The sequence below is a fragment of the Leucopleurus acutus genome (genome assembly GCF_964270905.1).
Source record: "Leucopleurus acutus genome assembly, chromosome: 5".
Classification (NCBI taxonomy): Eukaryota; Metazoa; Chordata; class Mammalia; order Artiodactyla; family Delphinidae; genus Leucopleurus; species Leucopleurus acutus.
In genome coordinates, this window is record NC_139147.1 from 5,777,628 (window position 1) to 5,799,873 (window position 22,246).

The following is a 22,246-nucleotide window of genomic DNA, read 5'->3' on the forward strand; positions in this document are numbered from 1 at the left end:
TTCCGGTTTGCACTTGGAGACCTGACGTGCAGACCAAGGGCACGTGGAGCTGACAGGCGGGGTTGCCGCAGATGGCTGGGAGGAAATGCCATGCTCTCGGGGTCGCGCGCTCAGCAGAGTGGCCAGCGAGTCTCTACAGTGGGCCAAGCTTCACAGCGATTTCTGAGCCAAATCTTGAAAGGCTGATTGCTGTCTCGAGCTGGATGTCTCTGGGGGGCTGAGCTGCAGCCACTGTGGAGGTGTCTTCTGGCACGTGCTTTGCAGTGAGTTGAGGGCCAAGCTGCTAACACGGTCTCAGGCCAGCCAGACCCACTGCAGTGAACAAAGGGAGCTGGGGGCACATTGGTTCACCCCAGTCTCTGCACTAAAAGGCACAGGAATGGGATTTGAGGAGGAGGGGACTCGAGCAAGGGACTGACAGATGCCAGCAGCAAGGCTTCCCTCGGAGCCTCCCGCACCACCGTCCTCTCCCAAGAGGCAGCACGCAGGGGTGTACCGAGAGGTGGGCTCTCATCCCTGCTCCAGTGTCTGCTGGCTGTAATCCTTGGGACAGGCCCACATGCTTCTCTAAGCTGCTGTTTCCTTGTGTGTGAGATGGGGTGCTAACACCCACCACTCCGTATGGAGGCTGACCCCTGACATGAGAAAATGCAGGCATACGTCACTTAGTGCAACAGGGTAGGTACTCAAGAGAGAGTATTTGTGATGGCTCGGGGCACCAAATGGGGATTCGTCCGCGGTGGCGTTCAGGTTTAGACTGGGAAGCCTTCAGGATATCACCCTCACTCTTCTGCCTCTTCCTTCCTTACTCCCTCCCTACCCCAGGAGTCTCAGCCGTGCCATCCAAGATCTTTCAAACACCATCACCGCGGGCTGTCTGCTGTGTGTCCAGATGTTCCGCTGGGCTCCCTTCAGATATCTGGACACTCTTCCTCCAGGGAATTTTCCAGAGCCTGCCAATACAGCAGGATATTGTGAGGCTTGATGTGATGGCAGGCCACGATATTCTTGTAACGGCATATGGTGAAGGGTAACCCATTGGGGAAGAAAGTCTGCTTGGAGTGAAGCTCCTCCAGTGTGATTTGCAGTTTTTCCAGGCAGAGCCCCACAAAGACATCTTCCAGTTTAATGAATGGGACACTTTCAGCCACGTTGTACACCTGGCCCGCCACATCGCTGGAGAAAACATAGCCAACACCGGAGCAAAAGGGCGGGTACTTGTCCCACGGATATTCGAATTTACTAACAAACCACTTATTATACCTTTTCCTGATCGGGTATTCGTTTAGTTTTAAGTAGCCGGTGAAAAATCGAGTTGTTCTGTTTTTCTTCAGGAGCAGTTCAGTCAGATAGTAGATGTTGACAAACATGTCAGAGTCTGTTTTCATCACGAAAGATGCCTGCGGACAAAAGCGGTAGATCCACTCCATACCCATCATGGTCTTTAGAGTCAGATTGGAATAAACATCCACGAAGTCCTTCTGGATAATATCGTGATATTGCTGGCTCTCCTGGGACACTGCCCTCGACATGCCTTTACTGGGGGTGGTTCCCAGGAGGAAGAATGTTTTTATTCGTTTTCCCCTCACGATCTTTTCTCTCCCCCACGTGCTCCGGATGACCGAGCGGGCAAACATCTGCTCGTGGGATGAAGTAACCAGCAGGACGAGGAAGGGGGGGTCCTGCCTGCAGTCTATATCTGGGAGCTGAAGGAAGCTCCCACCTTCGTTCTTGAAAACCAACGGTTCGCCTTTAAAAGGACTCACACCATCCAGGCTAAAATACAGACAAAGGGCTCCCAGGACCACCAGGGAAATATAAATCCATCTCATCTTCACATAAGCCATCTGAAAGGAACAAAGTCAAATGGTTAGACCTCAAAAGCAGGAGTGCCTGTTTAGCTTTACCCTGGGAGGCTGAGATGGGGGACAAGACCCACGTTTCATGGCTCAGGTTTTAGAAACTCTGGAATCTTGTTGCAGACAGAAGTGGAGAACCATGGTTCCACACAGAGGCAGAGACGGCTGCCAGCATCTCTCACCCCCTAGCGGAAGATCAGGCTCAGGCAGCCCTTCACCGATGGGAGCCTCACATTCCTTACCCAGAAGGATATGGAAACACAGGGCTCACTGGGTCCGTCCTTCCGGTTCTGCCCTTCTCTGAGTCCATAACGACATCTGGCTAGAGAACCTGCAAGGCTAGACCTACATGTACAGGCCACTGGCATTCTTCTCTGATTGATTTAAGTACCACGTCATCACTCCCAGAAAGAAGCAAGACCAGTCTTCAGATGTGCACAACTACCTCGGAATTCCGTCTCTGCTAGCAGTGGCCGTTTTTTGTTTTGTTTTGTTCTGTTTTTAGCTTACTGTTGAAATCTCCTGGTTCTTTTATCTTTTGCTCACCTCTCTTTTATTCTCCACAAATTCAGGATTATCCATGTCAGTGTTATAACATTAAGAAAGCAAATAACTCACTCTTTTCCTGGGTAAGATGAACCTCTGGGTTGAAAGCTAAGCCAAAGGGTAGATTCCAAGAGCTGTCAGCATATGACATTCAGCACGATCAGGTTCTGGGCTTGGTTTGTTTGCCAAAAAAATGATTCTCTTCCTTGGGACGCCCTATAAGGGCAAACCAAAAAGAATAGTGTCATTAAAAGCACTCATGCCTCACCGGCAGCTCTTCACCTTTTGCTGTACTGAAGCATTTGCTGTAGTGCCAATGCACCACCCACCTGCAAGACATTAATCCCCAGCCTCACTTTTCTCATCTGTAAAATGGGTCCAGTCAAGACAAATCCCAACACATGGTTCCCCTGTTGACAATAATAACAGCAAGCAAATATCCAGGAATCTTTTTAGCCTAATGGGTTAGGACAGCAGCCAGAAATTTTCAAGGAGACACGACGGACATGTAAGCCAGTGACAGTCACGTAACAGAGTCCATGGAGGATGCTTAAAGAACCTAACACAGGGAGGAAACCAACCCATCAATTCTCAACTCAGTGTCCACGTTTTCAGAATGTTATGCTGGATAAGAGGACATAGGGGTGGGCTTCCCTGGTGGCGCAGTGGTTGAGAGTCCGCCTGCCGATGCAGGGGACACGGGTTCGTGCCCCGGTCCGGGAGGATCTCACGTGCCACGGAGCGGCTGCGCCCGTGAGCCATGGCCGCTGAGCCTGTGCGTCGGGAGCCTGTGCTCCACAGCGGCAGAGGCCACAACAGTGAGAGGCCCGCATACCGCAAAAAATGTAGAAAGGGTTGGTTGTTTTGATAGCCAAAGAGGACTTGAAATTTCATTAAGTAAAAATCTGTTCCAAGTACATTCTTCATAAAAGAAATGGAACAATGATGGAGCTCTCCAGAACTAGACCACTCTCTGGAGGCTAACTCAGTCCAGCTGCTGTTCTTCTGGGTCCCCCATGGAGCTCCTGACCAGCTGCAGCCCTCACGGACTTCACAGAAATCACCACAGGACACAAAAGGACTTTGAGAACGTGGCTGAGCCTGCAGGAGGCTGAGAAGTCTACAACCCTTTCTTTGTGAGGTTATTTACTTGCAGGGCTAGGATGTGTAGTCGATTTGGGGGGGAGGGGAAGGTGTAAGGGAAACGAAATTGCATTTTCTCCCGCAGTGTACTCTAGAAAGAAACATGAAAACCAGTGCAGGGGAAAAGACGCTATTTCTCGATTTTGCTTCCTTTCGCAGATAAGTTTGCTCTTCCTCTGTGGTTGCCTCAACAGCAAACCTTGGTTCTCATTCCACCTCCTGTGCCCTTTCCCGGGACCCTTCGCCTGCATCTCAGTCCCCAGGAAGGGACGCTCAGCTCACTCACAGCACTGGCGTTCAGACGGCAGAGCGAGCACCACGCTCCATGGCCCGACTGGCCAGCACTCCCTGGGGTCGTTCGTTTTCACGTGCAATTGGAAGAAAATTCCTGCCTACAGTGCAGTGACCAAGAAACACACTCTGGGGACGTCCCTGGTGGCGCAGTGGTTAAGAATCCGCTTGCCAATGCAAGGCACACGGGTTCGAGCCCTGGTCTGGGAAGATGCCGCAGAGCAACTAAGCCGGTGCACCACAACTACTGAGCCTGCGCTCTAGAGCCCGTGCTCCACAACAAGAGAAGCCACCGCAATAAGAAGCCTGCCCACCGCAACAAAGAGTAGCCCCCACTTGCCACAACTAGAGAAAGCCCACACGCAGTAACGAGGACCTAACGCAGCCAAAAATAAATAAATAAAATAAGTAAATTTATTTAAAAAAAAAAAAGGAAACACACTCTCCAGAAGTTATACCTCACACTCCCATTTACATCTGCATCTCTGATCGAGCATATGGTGTGTCACCAGGACCAGGAATCCAACCTTCCATCGAAGGACCAGAGGCTACAGGGCCTGGAGACAAAGGCATTGGAAGTCCACACCCCAAGGCCTGGAAAGCCAAAGGGACAGTCTGGAAAGTTAAGTTCAAGTGGGCTGGTGGGGAAGACCTCCTGGATCTGAAGGGAAAGACCTGGAATGAACAGCAATGGTCCACTCTGAGGCCAGAGAGAGTGTCCAGGGCCAAAGCACACAGCCAAGAGGCCCATGGCCTCAAGGGAGAGAGAACTGGTGAGGTGCCCAGACCATTGGATGGGCCAGGTGAAGGATGTGGTACTCGAGCTTGTCCTTGAAGGGCAGGTGCGCTGTGACAGGTGGCAGCAGAGGTGGGAATTCCAGAGCCAGGGACCCACAGAGGGTGGTGGGCAGTTCAGAGGGCTGGGATCCACCTTCAGGACATCTGCTCCAGAGCTATCCTCACACATCTGAGAAGACTGCTGCCAACCCACGGGCCATTGGAGAGCAGAATGGCATCGCAGGGAATGCACAATGAATGGATGACATGCAGCCTGAGAAACCCAGAGGCTCTCAAACTCAGTAGGTGGAAGAATCTCCCAGGAGGCTGCTTAAGAATGCAAGTTCAAAGGTTCCATCCCTTAAAAGGAATGAAATAATGCCATTTGCAGCAACATGGATGGACCTAGAGATTATCATACTAAGTGAAATAAGTCAGAAAGAGAAAGGCAAATACCATATGATATCACTTATATGTGGACTGTAAAATATGACACAAATGAACTTATCTACAAAACAGAAACAGACTCACAGACGTAGAGAACAGACTTGTGGTTGCCAAAGGGAAGGGGGTATAGAGGAAGGATGGATTGGGAGTTTGGGATTAGTAGATGCAAACTGTTATAATATAACGACTGGAAAAAACAACAAGGTCCTACTGTAGAGCACAGGGAACTAGATTCAATATCCTGTGATAAACCATAATGGAAAAGAATATGAAAAAGAACGTATATATGTGTCAACTGAATCACGTTGCTGTACAGTAGAAATTAACACAACACTGTAAATCAACTAGTTTTCAATACAATAAATTATTTTACAAAAGGGTGTCATCCCACACAGACTCAGATAAGGCAGGTCTGGAGCCCAGGAATCCGTGTTTTCATGTGTCCCAGGTGCTTCTACTCTAGGCTGGTTCCTTTGAAAACACCAGTGGGCAGCACTCGGGTAAAGCAGTCTGGAATAAGCTTCCCTACAACTGCCCCAGACCTACGCTGGGCCGCAGCTCTCAGCTCCCACCTGGTGCCCAGCCCCTGCCCACTGGAGGAGACCTGGGTGTCAGCCTCCAAGGCAGTGGGAACAACGCAGCTCTTGCAGTGCAATGGCTGTGCGTCAACTTGCCTAGGCCATGAGGTGCCTAGACATTTGGTCCAACACTATGCTGGGTGTGTCTGTGAGGGTGTTTTTTGGATGAGATGAAAATTTGAATACGGAGGCTGAATAAATCAGATTGCCCTCCCTAGTGCGGGTGGGCTGCACCCAATCAGCTGAAGGCCTGAAGAGAAGAAAAAGGCTGACCTTCCCCCAAGTGAGGGGAACTCCTCCTGCCTGACTGCTTGGACTGGTACTTCACGGCTTTCCCTGCTTTCAGACTCCAGCTAAACATCAGTTCTTCCTGAGGCTCGAGCTGTTAGACTAGAACCACACTCTTGGCCCTCCTGGGTGTCCAGCAGGCTGACTGCAGATCTTGGACCTTCTCATCCTCCATCACCATGTGACCCAGCTCCTTACAATAAACCTCAACTTATCAAGCATCTCCTGTTGGTTCCGTTATGTGGTGAGTGCACCCCACCCCACCCCTGCGTCTTGGGAACAGCCTGTCAGTGATGCTTCCAGGGCAGCGTTCATGGTGGAGGGGGCAAAGAGATTTTTCTGGAAGCATAAGGGAGAGGAGTAAAAGAGGAGGAAGGCATCAGGAGTACACACCCCATCACAGGTTTCTCACAGGACAATGAGTAAATGGAGGGGAGTGAGGCACAGAACAATCATGTCCTGCAATTCTGTTTGCACCCAGATGACTCCCCCAGGCTGTCTGGTAGCCTGGGCAACTAGATATCTTATACAAAAGCTGAGGGTGTCTATCTAATCTTTTAACAAAGTTTCCTTTACTATACATATAAGCTGATGTGCAGTTAACTATGTAAGAAAACTGGCATTACAATAGAAAAATAGGTTAATGGAGCAGAAGAGAGAGCCCAGAAAGAAACCCACACATATGATAAATGCAACACAATTTAGTGGGGAAAGAGTGATCTTTCAATCAAGAGTCCTGAGTCCAGGCTTCCCTGGTGGCGCAGTGGTTGAGAGTCTGCCTGCCGATGCAGGGGATATGGGTTTGTGCCCCGGTCCAAGAACATCCCACATGCCATGGAGCGGCTGGGCCCATGAGCCATGGCCGCTGAGCCTGCGCGTCCAGAGCCTGTGCTCCACAACGGGAGAGAAAAAGAGTCCTGGGTCTAAATGCTGGAGAGGGTGAGGAGAAAAGGGAATCTTCATGCCCTGTTGGCAGGAATGTAAATGGATACAGCCACTATGGAGAACAGTATGGAGGTTCCTTAAAAAACTAAAAATAGAACTACCATACGACCCAGCAATCCCACTACTGGGCATACACCATGAGAAAACCATCAAAAAGAGTCATGTACCACAATGTTCATTGCAGCTCTATTTACAATATCCGGGACATGGAAGCAATCTGAGTGTCCATCGACAGACGAATGGATAAAGAAGATGTGGCACATGAATACAATGGAATATTACTCAGCCATAAAAAGAAACGAAATTGAGTTATTTGTAGTGAGGTGGATGGACCTAGAGTCTGTCATACAGAGAGAAGTAAGTCAGAAAGAGAAAAACAAATACCGTATGCTAACACGTATACATGGAATCCAAAAAAAGAAAAAGAAAAAATGGTTCTCATGAACCTAGGGGCAGGACAGGAATAAAGAGGCAGACGTAGAGGACGGACTTGAGGACATGGGGAGGGGGAAGGGTAAGCTGGAACGATGTGAGAGAGTGGCATGGACATATATACACTACCAAACGTAAAACAGATAGCTAGTGGGAAGCAGCTGCATTGCACGGGAAGATCAGCTCGGTGTTTTGTGACCACCTAGATGGGTGGGATAGGGAGGGTGGGAGGGAGACGCAAGAGGAAGGGGATATGGGGACATATGTATACATATAGCTGATTCACTCTGTTATACAGCAGAAACTAACACAACACTGTAAAGCAATTACACTCCAATAAAGATGTTAAAAAAAAAAAAAGAGTCCTGGGTCTATTTGATATCCACATGGGTAAGAAGTACCTGACCCCTACCTTACACCATACACAAGTCAAATCCAGGTGGATTGCAATATCTAAAGGTGAAAGGTACAACAATAAAGCTTCTGGAAGAAAAGTTTTCTGATCTTGGACTGGGTGATTTTTTTTTAAAACAGGATACAAAACACACCATAAAAGAAAAGGATGATAAATGGAACTTCAAAGTTTCTATAGTGAAGGAGTTTTTGAGGGTACAAATGGAAGTGTCTGTTGATTTTAATTGGGAAGTAAAATTTGTAAATGAGAAATATGTGATGCCACCAGAACCCGATAATGACTAAACGATGTTAGACTTGTGTGTCCTTAATGAGGGTGTCAAATGAGTGTCCTTGGAGGAGGATATCATTAATGTAATGTCATACTGTGTCCTAGAGAAAGGTGGATGCAGTGAAGGTCTTGTCTGAAAAGATCAGGATGGCAAAGCTGCTGGGGTGCCCCATGGGAAACATGGAAAACATGTCCCTTGGGAAGTGGAGCAACTCAGCTGAGAGGCTGTTGAAATTGACACTGAACAGACACGTCCACCATATCCATAAGAGCAAAATGCTAGCCAGTTGTGGACTGAATAATATCAATAATTTTAATAATATTGGGTATTGGATATTGGGCCCTAATCGACGGAAGCACAGCATTAAGATTGTAGGAATTCCCCATATGGGAAAAGAATCTGAAAAAGAATATATATATATATATATATATATATACACACACACATACATATACATATAAGTTATACATATACGTGTATAACTGAATCACTTTGCTGTACACCAGAAATCACAACATTGTAAATCAACTACACTCCAATATAAAATTTTGTAATTTTAATTTTAAAAATAAATAAAAATTGGGCTTCCCTGGTGGTGCAGTGGTTGACAGTCCACCTGCCAATGCAAGGAACACGGGTTCGTGCCCCGGTCCGGGAAGATCCCACATGCCGCGGAGCGGCTGGGCCCGTGAGCCATGGCCACTGAGCCTGTGCGTCTGGAGCCTGTGCTCCACAATGGGAGAGGCCGCAACAGTGAGAGGCCCGCCTACCGCAAAAACACAAACAAACAAATAAATAAATAAATAAAAATTAAAAAATAAACAGTTAAGAGCGCTCTCCTTAGTGCTTTATTTCACTTTTATATTATGAATGCAAAAATACTGGTAAGAAAACCGTTACGAGTTTTTTAAATGCAACTGGATCTATACAAAACTTGTGTTTTAACACGGAATGTATTTTGGTTAACTTGAAAGAAATACTGGTTTGTTTCATGGAAAAAAAAAAAAAAAAGATTGTAGGAATCCACCATGAGGCGCCCTTTATTTTTTCCAGATTCCAGAACAAGGAAAATTGAGCTGTCAAATGGAGAAACAGTGGAGATAATCACACTTTATTCGTTAGATTTCATATAGTTAATAAGGCCCTGTATTAACGTACATGGAGCCATGTTAACTATTTTAACTGGGTGTTTATGGGATTCCATTTTACCGAGCCAGTTTGTAAGTGTCAAAAAAAAAAGTCCTTTTATTTTAATTCATTAATTATTGTGTCAGACCATCTATGTCCAATTTGGAATATTTCAAAGCAATGGGTGCTGTGATGACGGGTAATTTAGGCAAGACCACAGAGTATACCCATTTCTCCTCCATTTGATATTTAGTTACTTTTTTAAGATTATGGGGGTACAATGTTTCAATTCAGTGGGATCCTCAGATATAACTATAATTTGAGGCCCAGTACTGACTAAGTCCATGAAGTTTTGTTAATTAGTGCATTTTAGCAAATGTTAAAGTTAATTTGAGAAACTCTATGGTACAAGCACAAAAGCCAATAGGCGCCTTTTCTATTTTTGTCACAGTTTTTTTTAGTATGCAAATTTTGGGTTTTTAACTGGATCAAATGATGGAACTTGGTTTTAATTTAGTTACATAATCATATATTCTTTAGTACCTATGTATATGAAATCTTTGTCTTAATTTAGTTATATAATCATATATAATCATTTTCATGAACTATATTAATAATTAAATAGTTAATAGTAAAAATAATAAAATGCTTATATCAATATTTATTAGTATTAAATATTTTAATCAAATATTTGTTTTAGCAGTTACACAACGTGTTATATATTTATATTAAAATATTCTATGTATCCATCATTTATTTAATGCCCTCTCCAGTTTCTCCCTCTGTATCTAGGAGTGTGTTTTGAAATCATTAGGTAATCTAGGGCTCTAGTAATGTTGGTTAGACCTGCCATGTGCTAGGGAAAAAAAATTCAGTTTCCCTTTTTTTTTCTCTTGGTCTTGTAGCCTCCTAAAGCTGTACTGGGGTGGGAGTTGTTTGTTTTTTGCTTGAGACTTTAGCCACCCAAAGTCACATCATCAGTTTCTCTCTCAGGTCAATAAGAAGAAGGGGGCTTCCCTGGTAGCGCAGTGGTTGAGAATCCGCCTGCTGATGCAGGGGACGCGGGTTCGTGCTCCAGTCCGGGAGGATCCCATATGCCGCGGAGCGGCTGGGTCCCTGGGCCATGGCCGCTGGGCCTGCGCATCCGGAGCCTGTGCTCCGCGACGGGAGAGGCCACGGCGGTGAGGGGCCCACATACCGCAAAAAAAAAAAATAATAAGAGGAAGGAAGGGAAACCCCAGTGTCTGCAGGGACCTCTCCTGGAGAAAACCCTTTCCTCTTTTATTTTTTCCTTAAGCAAAATTTTTGAGACTGGTTGGTCGGCTGGTATCTCTAAGCAGCTTAATTTTTCTTTTTTTTTTCTTTTGTATCTCCTGTCCATCCCCAACTGCTGTTTGTTTGCTTTTATCCTTTTGGATGTTTTCCTGATAAGCCCTTGATGGCCTCTGCTGTGCACAGGGCCTCCCTTGGCCAGGTGTCCCAGTCAAGCTCAGAGCGGCTGTGGTCTACACTCAGGAGAGCCGCGGGCAGCATCCTGATTTTGTGATTATTTGGTTTCAGGAAGAGACTGAGCAGGTCAGTAGGCAGCCACACCTAAAAGTGCCTGAGGACGTGGAGTGGGACATTTGTGATCCAAGCTGAGCTAAGCAACCTCCCCAGGGGTTTTAGGGGAGTGGGATCAAGTGCTCCTTGCTTGGTTTTTTTTTTTTTTAACATCTTTATTAGAGTATAATGGCTTTACAATGGTGCGTTAGTTTCTGCTTTATAACAAAGTGAATCAGTTATACATATGTTCCCATATCTCTTCCCTCCTCATTACAAATAACTCAATTTCATTTCTTTTTATGGCTGAGTAATATTCCATTGTATATATGTGCCACATCTTCTTTATCCATTCATCCGATGATGGGCACTTAGGTTGTTTCCATCTCCGGGCTATTGTAAATAGAGCTGCAATGAACATTGTGGTACATGACTCTTTTTCAATTATGGTTTTCTCAGGGTACATGCCCAGTAGTGGGATTGCTGGGTCATATGGTAGTTCTATTTGTAGTTTTTTAAGGAACCTCCATACTGTTCTCCATAGTGGCTGTACCAATTCACATTCCCAACAGCAGTGCAAGAGTGTTCCCTTTTCTCCACACCCTCTGCAGAATTTATTGTTTCTAGATCTTTTGATGATGGCCATTCTGACTGGTGTGAGATGATATCTCATTGCAGTTTTGATTTGCATTTCTCTAATGATTAATGATGTTGAGCATTCTTTCATGTGTTTGTTGGCAGTCTGTATATCTTCTTTGGAGAAATGTCTATTTAGGTCTTCTGCCCATTTTTGGATTGGGTTGTTTGTTTTTTTGTTATTGAGCTGCATGAGCTGCTTGTAAATTTTGGAGATTAATCCTTTGTCAGTTGCTTCATTTGCAAATATTTTCTCCCACTCTGAAGGTTGTCTTTTATTAGTTTTGACTAAGCATTGAGCCACAGGTATCTAAGGATGGGACGGGGACAGCAGCTGAGTAAGCGACCACAAACAGACCTGCCTTTGAAACATGACACTTTTAGGTCCCTTGTTTTCCATGAGGATGGTGACCTGCCCTGTGATGGCCAGAAGACCCCTACAGATGATGGGGACTAAGGCCAGGACCCTTCGAGACAGGACAGGGTGAACACTTTAGGATTGGCTAGTTTGAATAATTTTGGTGGGCCTTGGGCTACAGGGGTGCCCTTAGCTGCCTGGTGCCTGGCCCTGGGATGACTGAAGCACAGGAATATTCTCCTGGGGCCCCAGGGCCACGGAGAGGAAGTGGGGCTCCAGATGGGTTCATTTACATGTTAAAGACAAGCTCCTGGCTGGGCACTTTGTGATCTCTAGGAACTGACAGCTCTTCTCCCCAGCCAGAAAGGTTTTTTTTAAATGTCAAAACATCATAATATACAGAAAATTAAAAATAGGATTAATACAACCCCAGGAAATAAAGTCTGGGATTTGCTTTTTCTATAAACTCTAAAGCACTGACAGTTGCTTTAACAGATATGGCCAGATATGAAAGGCAGGCTCCTTAATCAAGTATGAGGTTGCTATGATGATGCTTCAGTATTTGGCCAGATATGAAAGGCAGATATGAAAGGCAGGCTCCTTAATCAAGTATGAGGTTGGCCAGATACGAAAGGCAGGCTCCTTAATCAAGTATGAGGTTGCTATGATGATGCTTCAGTATTTCATTAATTGCCAAATCAGTACCCACTCCGTTTTCCATTTTAAATCAGCTTAAGGTGCTGCAAAGCAGATAAAAAAAAAAAAGTCCTCTTTTGTTAACTTCAGGCAGCCTGCTGGGATGGAAAGATCCGGGAATTTGGAAACAAAAGATCTTGTTCACATCTGGCTGGATCACAACAGTTTGCAATTTGACACAGGGTATTTAAATACTCCACACCTGTGTCTATGTCTCCAACTGGGGAGAATCATGCCTGCCTGGTGATAATTACTCCTGTCATGACTTTTTGGGGGCTCAGGGCAGGTCGCTCCAAAATATGCCTCAATGGCGTATGGGTTATCTTGAATTACGGTTACTTAAGAAACAGCCAATGCACGAGGGACACTCTGACCCTCCTTTCCGTCTCTCTGAAATCAAAAAAATAAATCTCCCATGTGAAAGATGCACCCCCTGCATCTAGAGGTAGAAGAACACTTTTATCTCCAGAGATGGGGAATCCAGGGCTGAGAAACCTATATAAACAGATCTTGTCACTTCTTTATTACCCCAGCCCAAACTCCGTTTATATTCTTCCCTAACAGAGCACCCCAAACCTAAGTTTCTTTATCTTGTCAATTCCCCACAAATTTATAGGCTCAAAGGTTTAAAAGTTGCCTGCTTTTTAGCCACTTCTCAAGTCCCATTTCTATGAGATCTCCTTCCGTACACAAAAGGTAAAATTTGTTTCTTTTTCTCCTGTTCATCTGTCTTGTGTCAGTTTTATTATGAGTCCAGCCACAAGAACTCAAGAGGGGTAGAGGGGGAATTTTCACCCTCCTGACAACTTCGAATCAAAGTGTGCCCTTTGGCAGGTTGGGGGGCACCCCATAATGTCACCTCAGTTCTCCCCTTCAAGTCCACCTTGCCAGAGGGATTCTGTCACACACAAGCAGAGGGCGCCCTGCCCCCGGGATGACCACAGCCTGGAGAAGCGTGGGAAGAGTGGTCCAGATTTGCCCTGAGAACCTCCCTCCTGGCTGGCTGCTTGCAACACAGGCCACATCCACAGAGGGTTCAAGGGCACCGGAGAGAAAACGCAGCCGGGTGGGTTCAGAGGACAGTGTCCTCAGTGTTCAGAGGACAGTGGGCTCTTGGACAGCCAGCGAGAGGAACAGAACTGGGTCTCCTACAGTTCTCTGTGTAAGTAAGTTCTTCCCGAAGGCAGCAGGAGCCACAAACCCTCCACAAAGATTTTTATATCATGGAACCTTTCACCACAGTTCATAAAATAAATGATACAGGATTACAAAGGAAATCAACGATGTTGAAATAAATGTATCAAAATACTTTTAAAAGTGTACCAAAGTAATATTCTACGCTGCTGAACAAAACCCAAGCCTTTTAAACTTAGTCACTGAAAGAAAATACAGCATGAATCCAAACTACAGATTATCTTATAGAAATGGAGACATAAGAAGACACACAGCTTCGAACCCTGGAGCAATGAATGTGTTTCTACCCGGTTTGTGAGGGAAAGAAGTTCCGCAGCTTGGAGGGGACTTGGACTCCCTTGGAGTCCCACAGCTGTCTGTAGGGTGGAATCTCCTCATACACACAACACTATCAATTGGCAAAAACTAGAACTCCCTGCTCTGTATAAATGCTGGTGAGGGTAACCTGCACTGCTGTTGTGGGTCAGAGCAACAGTATGCTGGATTTCAGGCATCAGGTGGACGCTCTCTTTGGGCTATCATGTTAACAACATCGAAATACATCAATTTCTTTAAAAATAGTTTTATAAGAAAAAAACTCTTCTATGCTGGAATGCCCTTTATTATTGCATCTGATAATGATTTGTAGCTGCATGTCTGATAACTGTCTTCATTTTGAAGGCAGCATGAGCTCCGCCCATATTTGGAAGGGTCCACAGCCACTACTCTGCTGTGCAAATGCCGATGAGCTCTTTCGGAGGCAAAGTCGCGGGCTCCGCTGCTGAGTGGGTCGGTGCCTGTTAGGGGCTGACCTGGGGCCCCCACCCCGCAAAACGCCTATGTTGGAGCCCTAATCCCCAGAGCCTCAGAATGTGACCTGATTTGGACAGTCTTCACCAAGTTACAACGAGGTCTATTAGAGCGGGCCCTCGTCCACTTATGACTGGGGTCCTTATTAAAGGGGGAAATTTGCACACAGATAAGCACACAGGAAGAACACCATGTGAAGATGAAGACAGAGGTTAGGGTGATGCTTGTAGAAGCCAAGGAACGTCAAGGATTGCCAGCCAACCAGCAGAAGCTGGGGGAAAGGCCTGGGACAGACTCTTCCTCACAGCCCTCAGAAGGAACCAATTCTGCCCATACCTTGACCTCCAACTTCCAGCCTCCAGAGCTGTGAGAAGATAAGTACCTGTTGTCTCTCTGCGGTCACACCACCCCATCTCCTCTGGTCCTAAGCCCTGGGTTTGAGGTTCTTTGCTACCACCGCCCTAGGAAACTAATACCATGCCATGTTCATGATGGAAGGAAGTGCTAAATTTCAGTGAAAGGTTCATGAAAATAAGCATGTAATTTTTGTCCCATCCAAGGTGTCAGATCCACTTTATTAGTCCTATTCTGGTGCTCAGGGTCTTCTGTCACCACTGGTGGACAGAGGCTCTCACACCTGAGCTGAGGGATGGTCACACTTCAAAACTAATGATGGCAGTGATTCCAGGAGGCAAAAGACGGCACCGTGGGTATCTGAGGCGCCGGGTGAGGTCATCTCCACATTTCTGGTCCCTCTAAGAAGGTTACGGTAGTTGTTTTTATCTGACCTTCCCTCGAGGGCCTGAGAGTCAGGGCTGGGGTGAAGTGGAGTGGAAACTTCGCACATTTTTACCACTTTTCTCAGTAAAACATATTTTTCCATTTTATGAAAAAGAATGGTGACGGTGGCTGACCATTTTTAAAAATTCTTCTGCTTAACCAAAGAAACCATCAACTCTACTTCAGCCCCTCTCCCATTTAAAAACTGTTTGAGACCATCTGTTCTGGCTCCCTGCGGCAGCTCAGGGGAGGCTGCCCCTCCCCCGGAGGCACCCTCGGGCTGTGGCCACGCACACCAGCTGCCTTTGACACTGTGGGTCATCGCCGAGCCAGTGGCTGGAGTCTGCACACAGAGGTGTTTAGAGGGCGCCGGGGGCCTCCTCTTTGGCGAGAAGGGAATTTGAACGTCCCAACCCCACCACGAATGGTTTCTTTCTGTGCCTTTCACATCACCTCATGAGCTCAACCAAGAACCGTGAACAAAAATTCCATTTACCATTCAGCTCTCATGCTGCCGGCGGCTGTAGGAAATTATATTGGTGAAGCGTCCCCACCGACGTGGCCTCGGGGGCATCCTGTGCCCATCCTTTGAGGCTGACCGGCTGGGCCAGGAATGCTTCCCATTGGAAGAGCTTTCAGTGTAGCCCCTTGCTGTTGGGAGGGAGCGAGCCCTGCGCCCTCATCCCAGACACTTTCACTACCTCAGAAAACCTCTTCCGAGCACCTCCTCTGTACCCGGCAGGGGTCCGGGGGCCCCGGGTTCCAGGATGAAGAAGGCAAACTTCTGAGGGGCTCACAGCCCACAGGATGAGCAGAGCAGTTAAGTACGACACGACACAGCAAGGAGGTCTGCGGGCCTGACAGACCCTCTCCCTGACCAAATTCGTCAGGCTCTTCTGAATCCACTTCTCAACGAGGCCTCAACCTTGGACTCCCACGTAATCTCTGTGTCACCCAGTTTCAGCAAGAATCCTGCTAAGTGGGTTTAGCCAGAATCTCCCATCCTCAATAGCTGGTCAAATTCCTCATCCCCCCAGGCTTGGGGCCTACCGGCAGCAAGAACCCTGTCAAGTTCAGTTTAGCCAGAATCCCCCCGACCCCTGATGCTTCCTCTCAGTAATTTCCTACCCACGGATCCCACACCCTGCTCCTCGGCTATAAATCCCCACTTGTCCGGGCCGTACTCCGAGCTGAGCCCAGCTCTGTACTGAGGTCTCATTTCCCCTATCGCGATAGTTCTGCAATAAAATGTGTTCTTCCTGCTTTATCTGCTGTCCGGCTCTGGCTTTGCTTTGACAGCACAGAGGAGAGAACAGAAGTCCTACCTGAGGGTGTTCAGGATTGCTGCTCTGGGGAGGCCCATGGGTCCCAGAAACAGGGCAACATGCAAAGGGAAAGCTTGGAAGTGAGGCTGGGGGCAGCACGGCCTTGAGAAGCACGTGAGGAGTTTGGCTTTTCTGAGGACATCAGGGGGTCGGCTTCTCTAGGCTTTACGGACTGCTGAGTCTGGGGTCCGGTGGGGCCTCTCTCCCCATCCGCTTACTTTGAACATGACAGCTCCAACCACATCAAGTGACTGAGAAAACAGAGCCCAGAGATTCATACCAACGATGCCTGCTCTCAGAATCAATAAATGTTTAGCTTTAGGAAGGCATTTTAGGGGTTGGCATTTTAGGCAGGTCAGGCTGCCATAACAAAACACCATAGTCAAAGGAGGCTTAAACCACGGACATTTATTTTCTCACAGTTCTGGTGGCTGGAAGTCTGAGATCAGGCTGCCAGCAGGGCTGGGTTCCAGTGAGAGCTCTCTTCCTGGCTTGATGACCGATGTCTCCATGTGTCCTCACGTGGCACAGTGAGGAAAGAGGGAGGGATGAGAGAGAGAGAGGAGAGAGAGAGGCAAAGAGAATGCACTAAAACTAAACCTAGTTACCTTCCAAAGGCCCCAGCTCCAAACACTATCACACACATGTGAACTTGGCAGGGACACAATTCAGTCCATAGCAGGGACCATCTCGCAGCATTTACTATCTGAAAGGTACTGCTGGTCCCAGGGGGTCTCCTTAGATTTCCCTCAATTATATGAACTATTATCCAGAGGAAAGCATCGCTCTTTTCCAGGCTATCAGTTGTGCTTTCCACTGGGAAGCTCCATTTCTGGACCTTCTGTCTCTTTTTCTCTCTCAGCTGTGGAAAAGATCACCCCACCGGGCCTTGTGACTGGAATCTGACAGTGAGACAGAGACGTGTGTTTGCAGGGGTCCATACTCCATTCGGGCTCTGTCCCCTCACTCTGCAATCTACCCACTGCTGAAGACTTCTTTATTTCAGAAATAATAATAATAATGCCTTTACTTGCGGCTCCCAATCCTTAAGAAACCAAGGGCCCAACTCAAGGTATTTTGAACCTCTTTCTTTTATTTTGAACCTCTTTCTTTTAAGCCTCTGAAGCATTCTTTTCTGAACAGCCCAAATAACAATGAACAATTTTCATTTTATTGAACAGTTTTATCCACAGTGTTAAAAAGAACCAAAAAATGGTGTCCATAGATTTAAGAAAGCCAATCTACGATGGGTTTTTAAAGACGATAAGCTTCTGATGACTTCAGTAAGCTAAGAATAAGGACCCTTCTTCTGACCAAAAATGAAACAAAACAAATTAATAACATACCAAAAAAGGATACAGCAGAACATATCCTTGCTCATTCTTCTGTGCAATAACCAGGTTAGAAAAATCTGAAATTTTTGGAAAAACTCTTTGACTGCCTGAGTCTGGTGAAATAAAGTATTCTTTAGCCCCATATAAAACACTCTGGAAACAAATACAAGAGATTTTTCTCAAAGAACATCTTCTCCCCAATTATTCTGGACTCCTGCGGCCTGAATGGGAGAGTCACAGAATCTAGAATGCTGGAAGAGGGTCTCAATAAGAAATTCGAGAGTGATAGGGATTCAGCGTGCAAACCACAGGCATGGGCATCCACTGCATGGTATTTTATCAGTTTCATGAATGGGATTTCATCATTTCTTTGTGCAGACTTTGGACTACTGCCCACCTTTCTCACTGGCTGATCAGTCCAGAAGGACAGAGCAGGGACCATCTTCCATATTTTCCATCATTGTAGCATCTGCTGACTCACGGTATTTGACTCAAAGAAACCCAAAGGAAAGATCTGAATGAATAGAGAAGCCACCCAAGTCTCCAAAGGCCAAATTATCCTTCTTTGCAACTTGGATAACAGTTTCTTACATGAAAACAAACACTTGGTTTATATGGCGTCTCCTGAGGATTAAACTGTTTACCAAATTTTTCAGTGCATTAAGTATTTTTGCTTTATGAACATTGCATAGGACTTCAATAATATCTCAGAAGAAATAGAACCTGGCGTATTTCAATGTAAGAGGAAGAAGCAATATCAAGAGTTTCATCCCCTGCTGTTCACACTGAGGAGGCTGGTGGGTTACTAGAGGCAAAGTTTGGACTGTTTTTAGGAGCATTCAGAAACCTAAGTCAGGCTGCTTTAGCAGGAAGGGGAATAAAAAGCTGTGCAAGAAGAAAGACAGGGAACGAAGGGCACACACAGAGCACAGATCTGCCTATTGGTGCCAGGAGGTAGACAGGATGATTAAGAGGATGGAAGACATCCTTCTTTCAAAACCCTGAAGACTCCACACAAAAGCTGCTAGAACTGATAAACAAATTCAGCAAGGTAGCAGGATACAAGATTAATGTACAGAAATCCGTTGCATTTCTTTACACCAACAATGAAATATCAGAAACGGAATGTAAAAAAAAATACCTTTTAAAATCGCAACCCCCAAAATAAAATACTTAGGAATAAACCTCACCAAGAAGGTGAAAGATTTATACTCTGAGAACTATAAAACTTTAATAAAGGAAGTTGAAGATGATTCAAAGAAATGGAAAGATATCCCATGCTCTTGGATTGGAAGAATTAATACTGTTAAAATGCCCATTCTACCCAAAGCAATCTACGGATTTAATGCGATCTCTATCAAATTACCATGACCTTTTTCACAGAACTAAAACAAATAATCCTAAAATTCATATGGAACCATAAAAGACCCAGAATTGCCAAAGCAATCCTGAAGAAAAAGAACAAAGCAGGAGGCATAACCATCCCAGGCTTCAGACAATACTACAAAGCTACAGTAATCAAATCAGCATGGTACTGGCACAAAAACAGACATGTAGATCAATGGAACAGAACAGACAGCCCAGAAATAAACCCACACACCTACAGTCAATTAATCTTCCACAAAGGAGGCAAGAACATACAATGGGAAAAAGACAGTCCCTTCAGCAAGTGTTAGGAAAGCTAAACAGCAGCATGTAAATCAATTGAGTTAGAACACACCCTCTCACCATACACAAAAATAAACTCAAAATGGCTTAAGGACTTAAACATAAGACATGACACTGTAAAACTCCTAAAAGAGCATATATACAAAACATTCTAGGACATAAATCATGCCAATGTTTTCTTAGGTCAGTCTCCCAAGGCAATAGAAATAAAAATGAAAATAAACAAATGAGACCTAATCAAACTTACAAGCTTTTGCACAGCAAATGAAACCAAAAAGAAAACAAAAAGACAACCTACAGAATGCCGGAAAATATTTGCAAACGATGCAACCGACGAGGGCTTGATTTCAAATATACAAAGAGCTCACATAACTCTACAACAAAAAAAACAAACAACCCGATAGAAAAATGGGCAGAAGACCTAAAGAGACATTTCTCCAAAGAAGAAATACAGATGGCCAATAGGCACATAAAAGATGCTCAACATAGCTAATTATTGGAGAAATGTGAATCAAAACTGCAATGAGGTATCACCTCATGCTGGTCAGAATTACCATCATTAAAAAGTCTACAAACAACAAGTGCTGGAGAGGGTGTGGAGAAAGGGGAACCCTCCTACACTGTTGGTGGGAATGTAAGTTGGTGCAGCCACTGTGGAAAACAGTACAGAGGTTCCTTAGAAAACTAAAACTAGAATTACCATATGATCCAGCAATCCCACTCCTAGGCATATATCCAGACAAAACTACAATTCAAAACAATACACGCACCCCTATGTTCATTGCATCACTATTTACAATAGCCAAGACAATAACCAAACATCCTAAATGTCCATGATAGATGAATGGACAAAGAAGATGTGGTACATATATACCATGGAATATTACTCAGCCATAAAAAAGAATGAAATAAAGTCATCTGCAGCAACATGGATGCAACTAGAGATATCATACTAAGTGCAGTCAGAAAGAGAAAGACAAATACCATATGCTATCACTTATATGTGGAATCTAAAATATGACACAAATGAACCTATGAAACAGAAACAATATCAGGGACATAGAGAATAGACTGGTGTTTGCCAAGGGGGAGGGGGCTGGGAGAGGGAAGGATTGGGAGTTTGGGATTAGCAGATGCAAACTGGTACACATAGAATGGATAAACAACAAGGTCCTACTGTACAGCACAGGGAACTATATTCAATATCTTGTGATAAATCGTAATGGAAAAGAATATGAAAAATAATATATATATGTATAACTGAATCACTTGGCTATATGGCAGAAATTACCACAACATTGTAAATCAACTATACTTCAGTTTAAAAACAGAGAGAGAGAAAGATAGTCTTTGTTCAGAAAATCATGCACACACAGTAATAAACCATGGCTGTCCAGACACAAAATGCAAAAACCTACGTGACCTGTCACACAGCAGAGTGACTCTTTCAGAAGCAGATACACCTCTGGCAGAATTGCCTCTTGACTCACACCTGCGCCCTCCACGACACATGCAGATCGCCCTCAACCCACAACTTCTTCTCATTGTGGGATGACTTCTCACCATGGATTTCATCACTCACAGCTCCCTCTCAATCCTGACAGCAGACAGTCACAGAAATCTACAAGCAGACAGGTGAAAAGCTGAAGCCAAACATCAACAGTTTCATCCACATAGGCAGGTCCCTTCTTGAGCTGCCCACGGTAACTGCGATTATTATCATCTGTCTTCTGCTGGAATGTCCTTTGAACTGTGGGCTATTTCAGGCTCTTGACTTCATTGCAGGAGGTGTGATAGAACAATCTGATTTCACAGTGGATGTTCTTGTAACAAGTGGGTGATTTCTACCTCAATGTGATGAATACTTACTTATGCCTGTCATTTTTTCCTATATAGTAATCACAGAGCTTCCTCCAGCCTGTCATTACTTGCTGATTGTCTATAAGAAAGTGGGCGGATTCTACTGAGGACATATGACTAGGAAAGGAGCTTTGTTTTTCTAGTAGAAGTAGAGAAAACCTCGTGACCTCTGCCTGTTGGGTTCAAGATCACTTGGCCTGGCCTGAAGCAGATCCCTGTGCCCAGGGTCTGGACAAAATGGTGAGGCCATGACACTCGGCCAAAAGACTCACTGATGGGGGAGGGTTTAGACCCCTTTTTTGATTCAAACACTGACCTACACAGTTGCCAAGAGACTTCCCTCAAACTCCCAAGACTGTTCAACCCAAACTTTCATTTACAAAGACCAGCCATGAAGAGTAAAACATAGACGTTTGAGGAGAATTAGCAACTGGGAGGAAGGATTGGGCAAACATTTTTTTAGTCTTCTTAAGAAAGCAGATTTCCACATGACACCCTAATAACAAGTTTCACAACTGCCACATGTGTATAAATATTGTGCCGGTTACAAACATTCCTACCCAGATCCTAGTGCAGGCAATATTCCATGGCAATATTCTGTTAACCTTCTTGTATTTCTAGTTTTATGAAGTGCAGAAGCAAAGAAAGTGAATGCCATTGCACATAACCATTCACTAATTTAAACTTGACCTTTCCCTACATTTCTGAACTTGGGATCACCTCACCACAGTGGCAACAGGTGCTGCTGAGTCACAGGTACTTTTTAGGATTCCCTGATTACCAAAGGGCCAAGGTGTAAGACAGCTAGTCACGGCAAACCCTCATGGTCCTCCTGTGATGGACGGAGCCACCTGTCTACATCCACCTCCCCATTTAGATAAATAATGACATCCACTCCCCTGTTCCCAGACCTAAATCCTCAGCCTCTTAATAGAAGAATTCAA

The 22,246-nt window shown here is 45.3% G+C and overlaps 1 protein-coding gene across 1 annotated transcript in view; it reads right to left on the minus strand.

Moving 5' to 3' along the window:
- Positions 1-890: 890 nt before the first annotated feature.
- B3GALT5 (beta-1,3-galactosyltransferase 5) overlaps positions 891-22,246 on the minus strand; it is a 45,997-nt gene continuing 24,641 nt past the window's right edge. Inside the window, exons 2-3 of the mRNA XM_082840559.1 lie at positions 2,478-2,621; positions 891-1,847 (exon numbers count right to left, since the gene is read on the minus strand). Coding sequence (XP_082696685.1) covers positions 912-1,847 — 936 coding nt within the window. The 5' untranslated portion in view covers positions 2,478-2,621 and the 3' untranslated portion in view covers positions 891-911. The remainder of the gene's footprint in view (positions 1,848-2,477; positions 2,622-22,246) is intronic.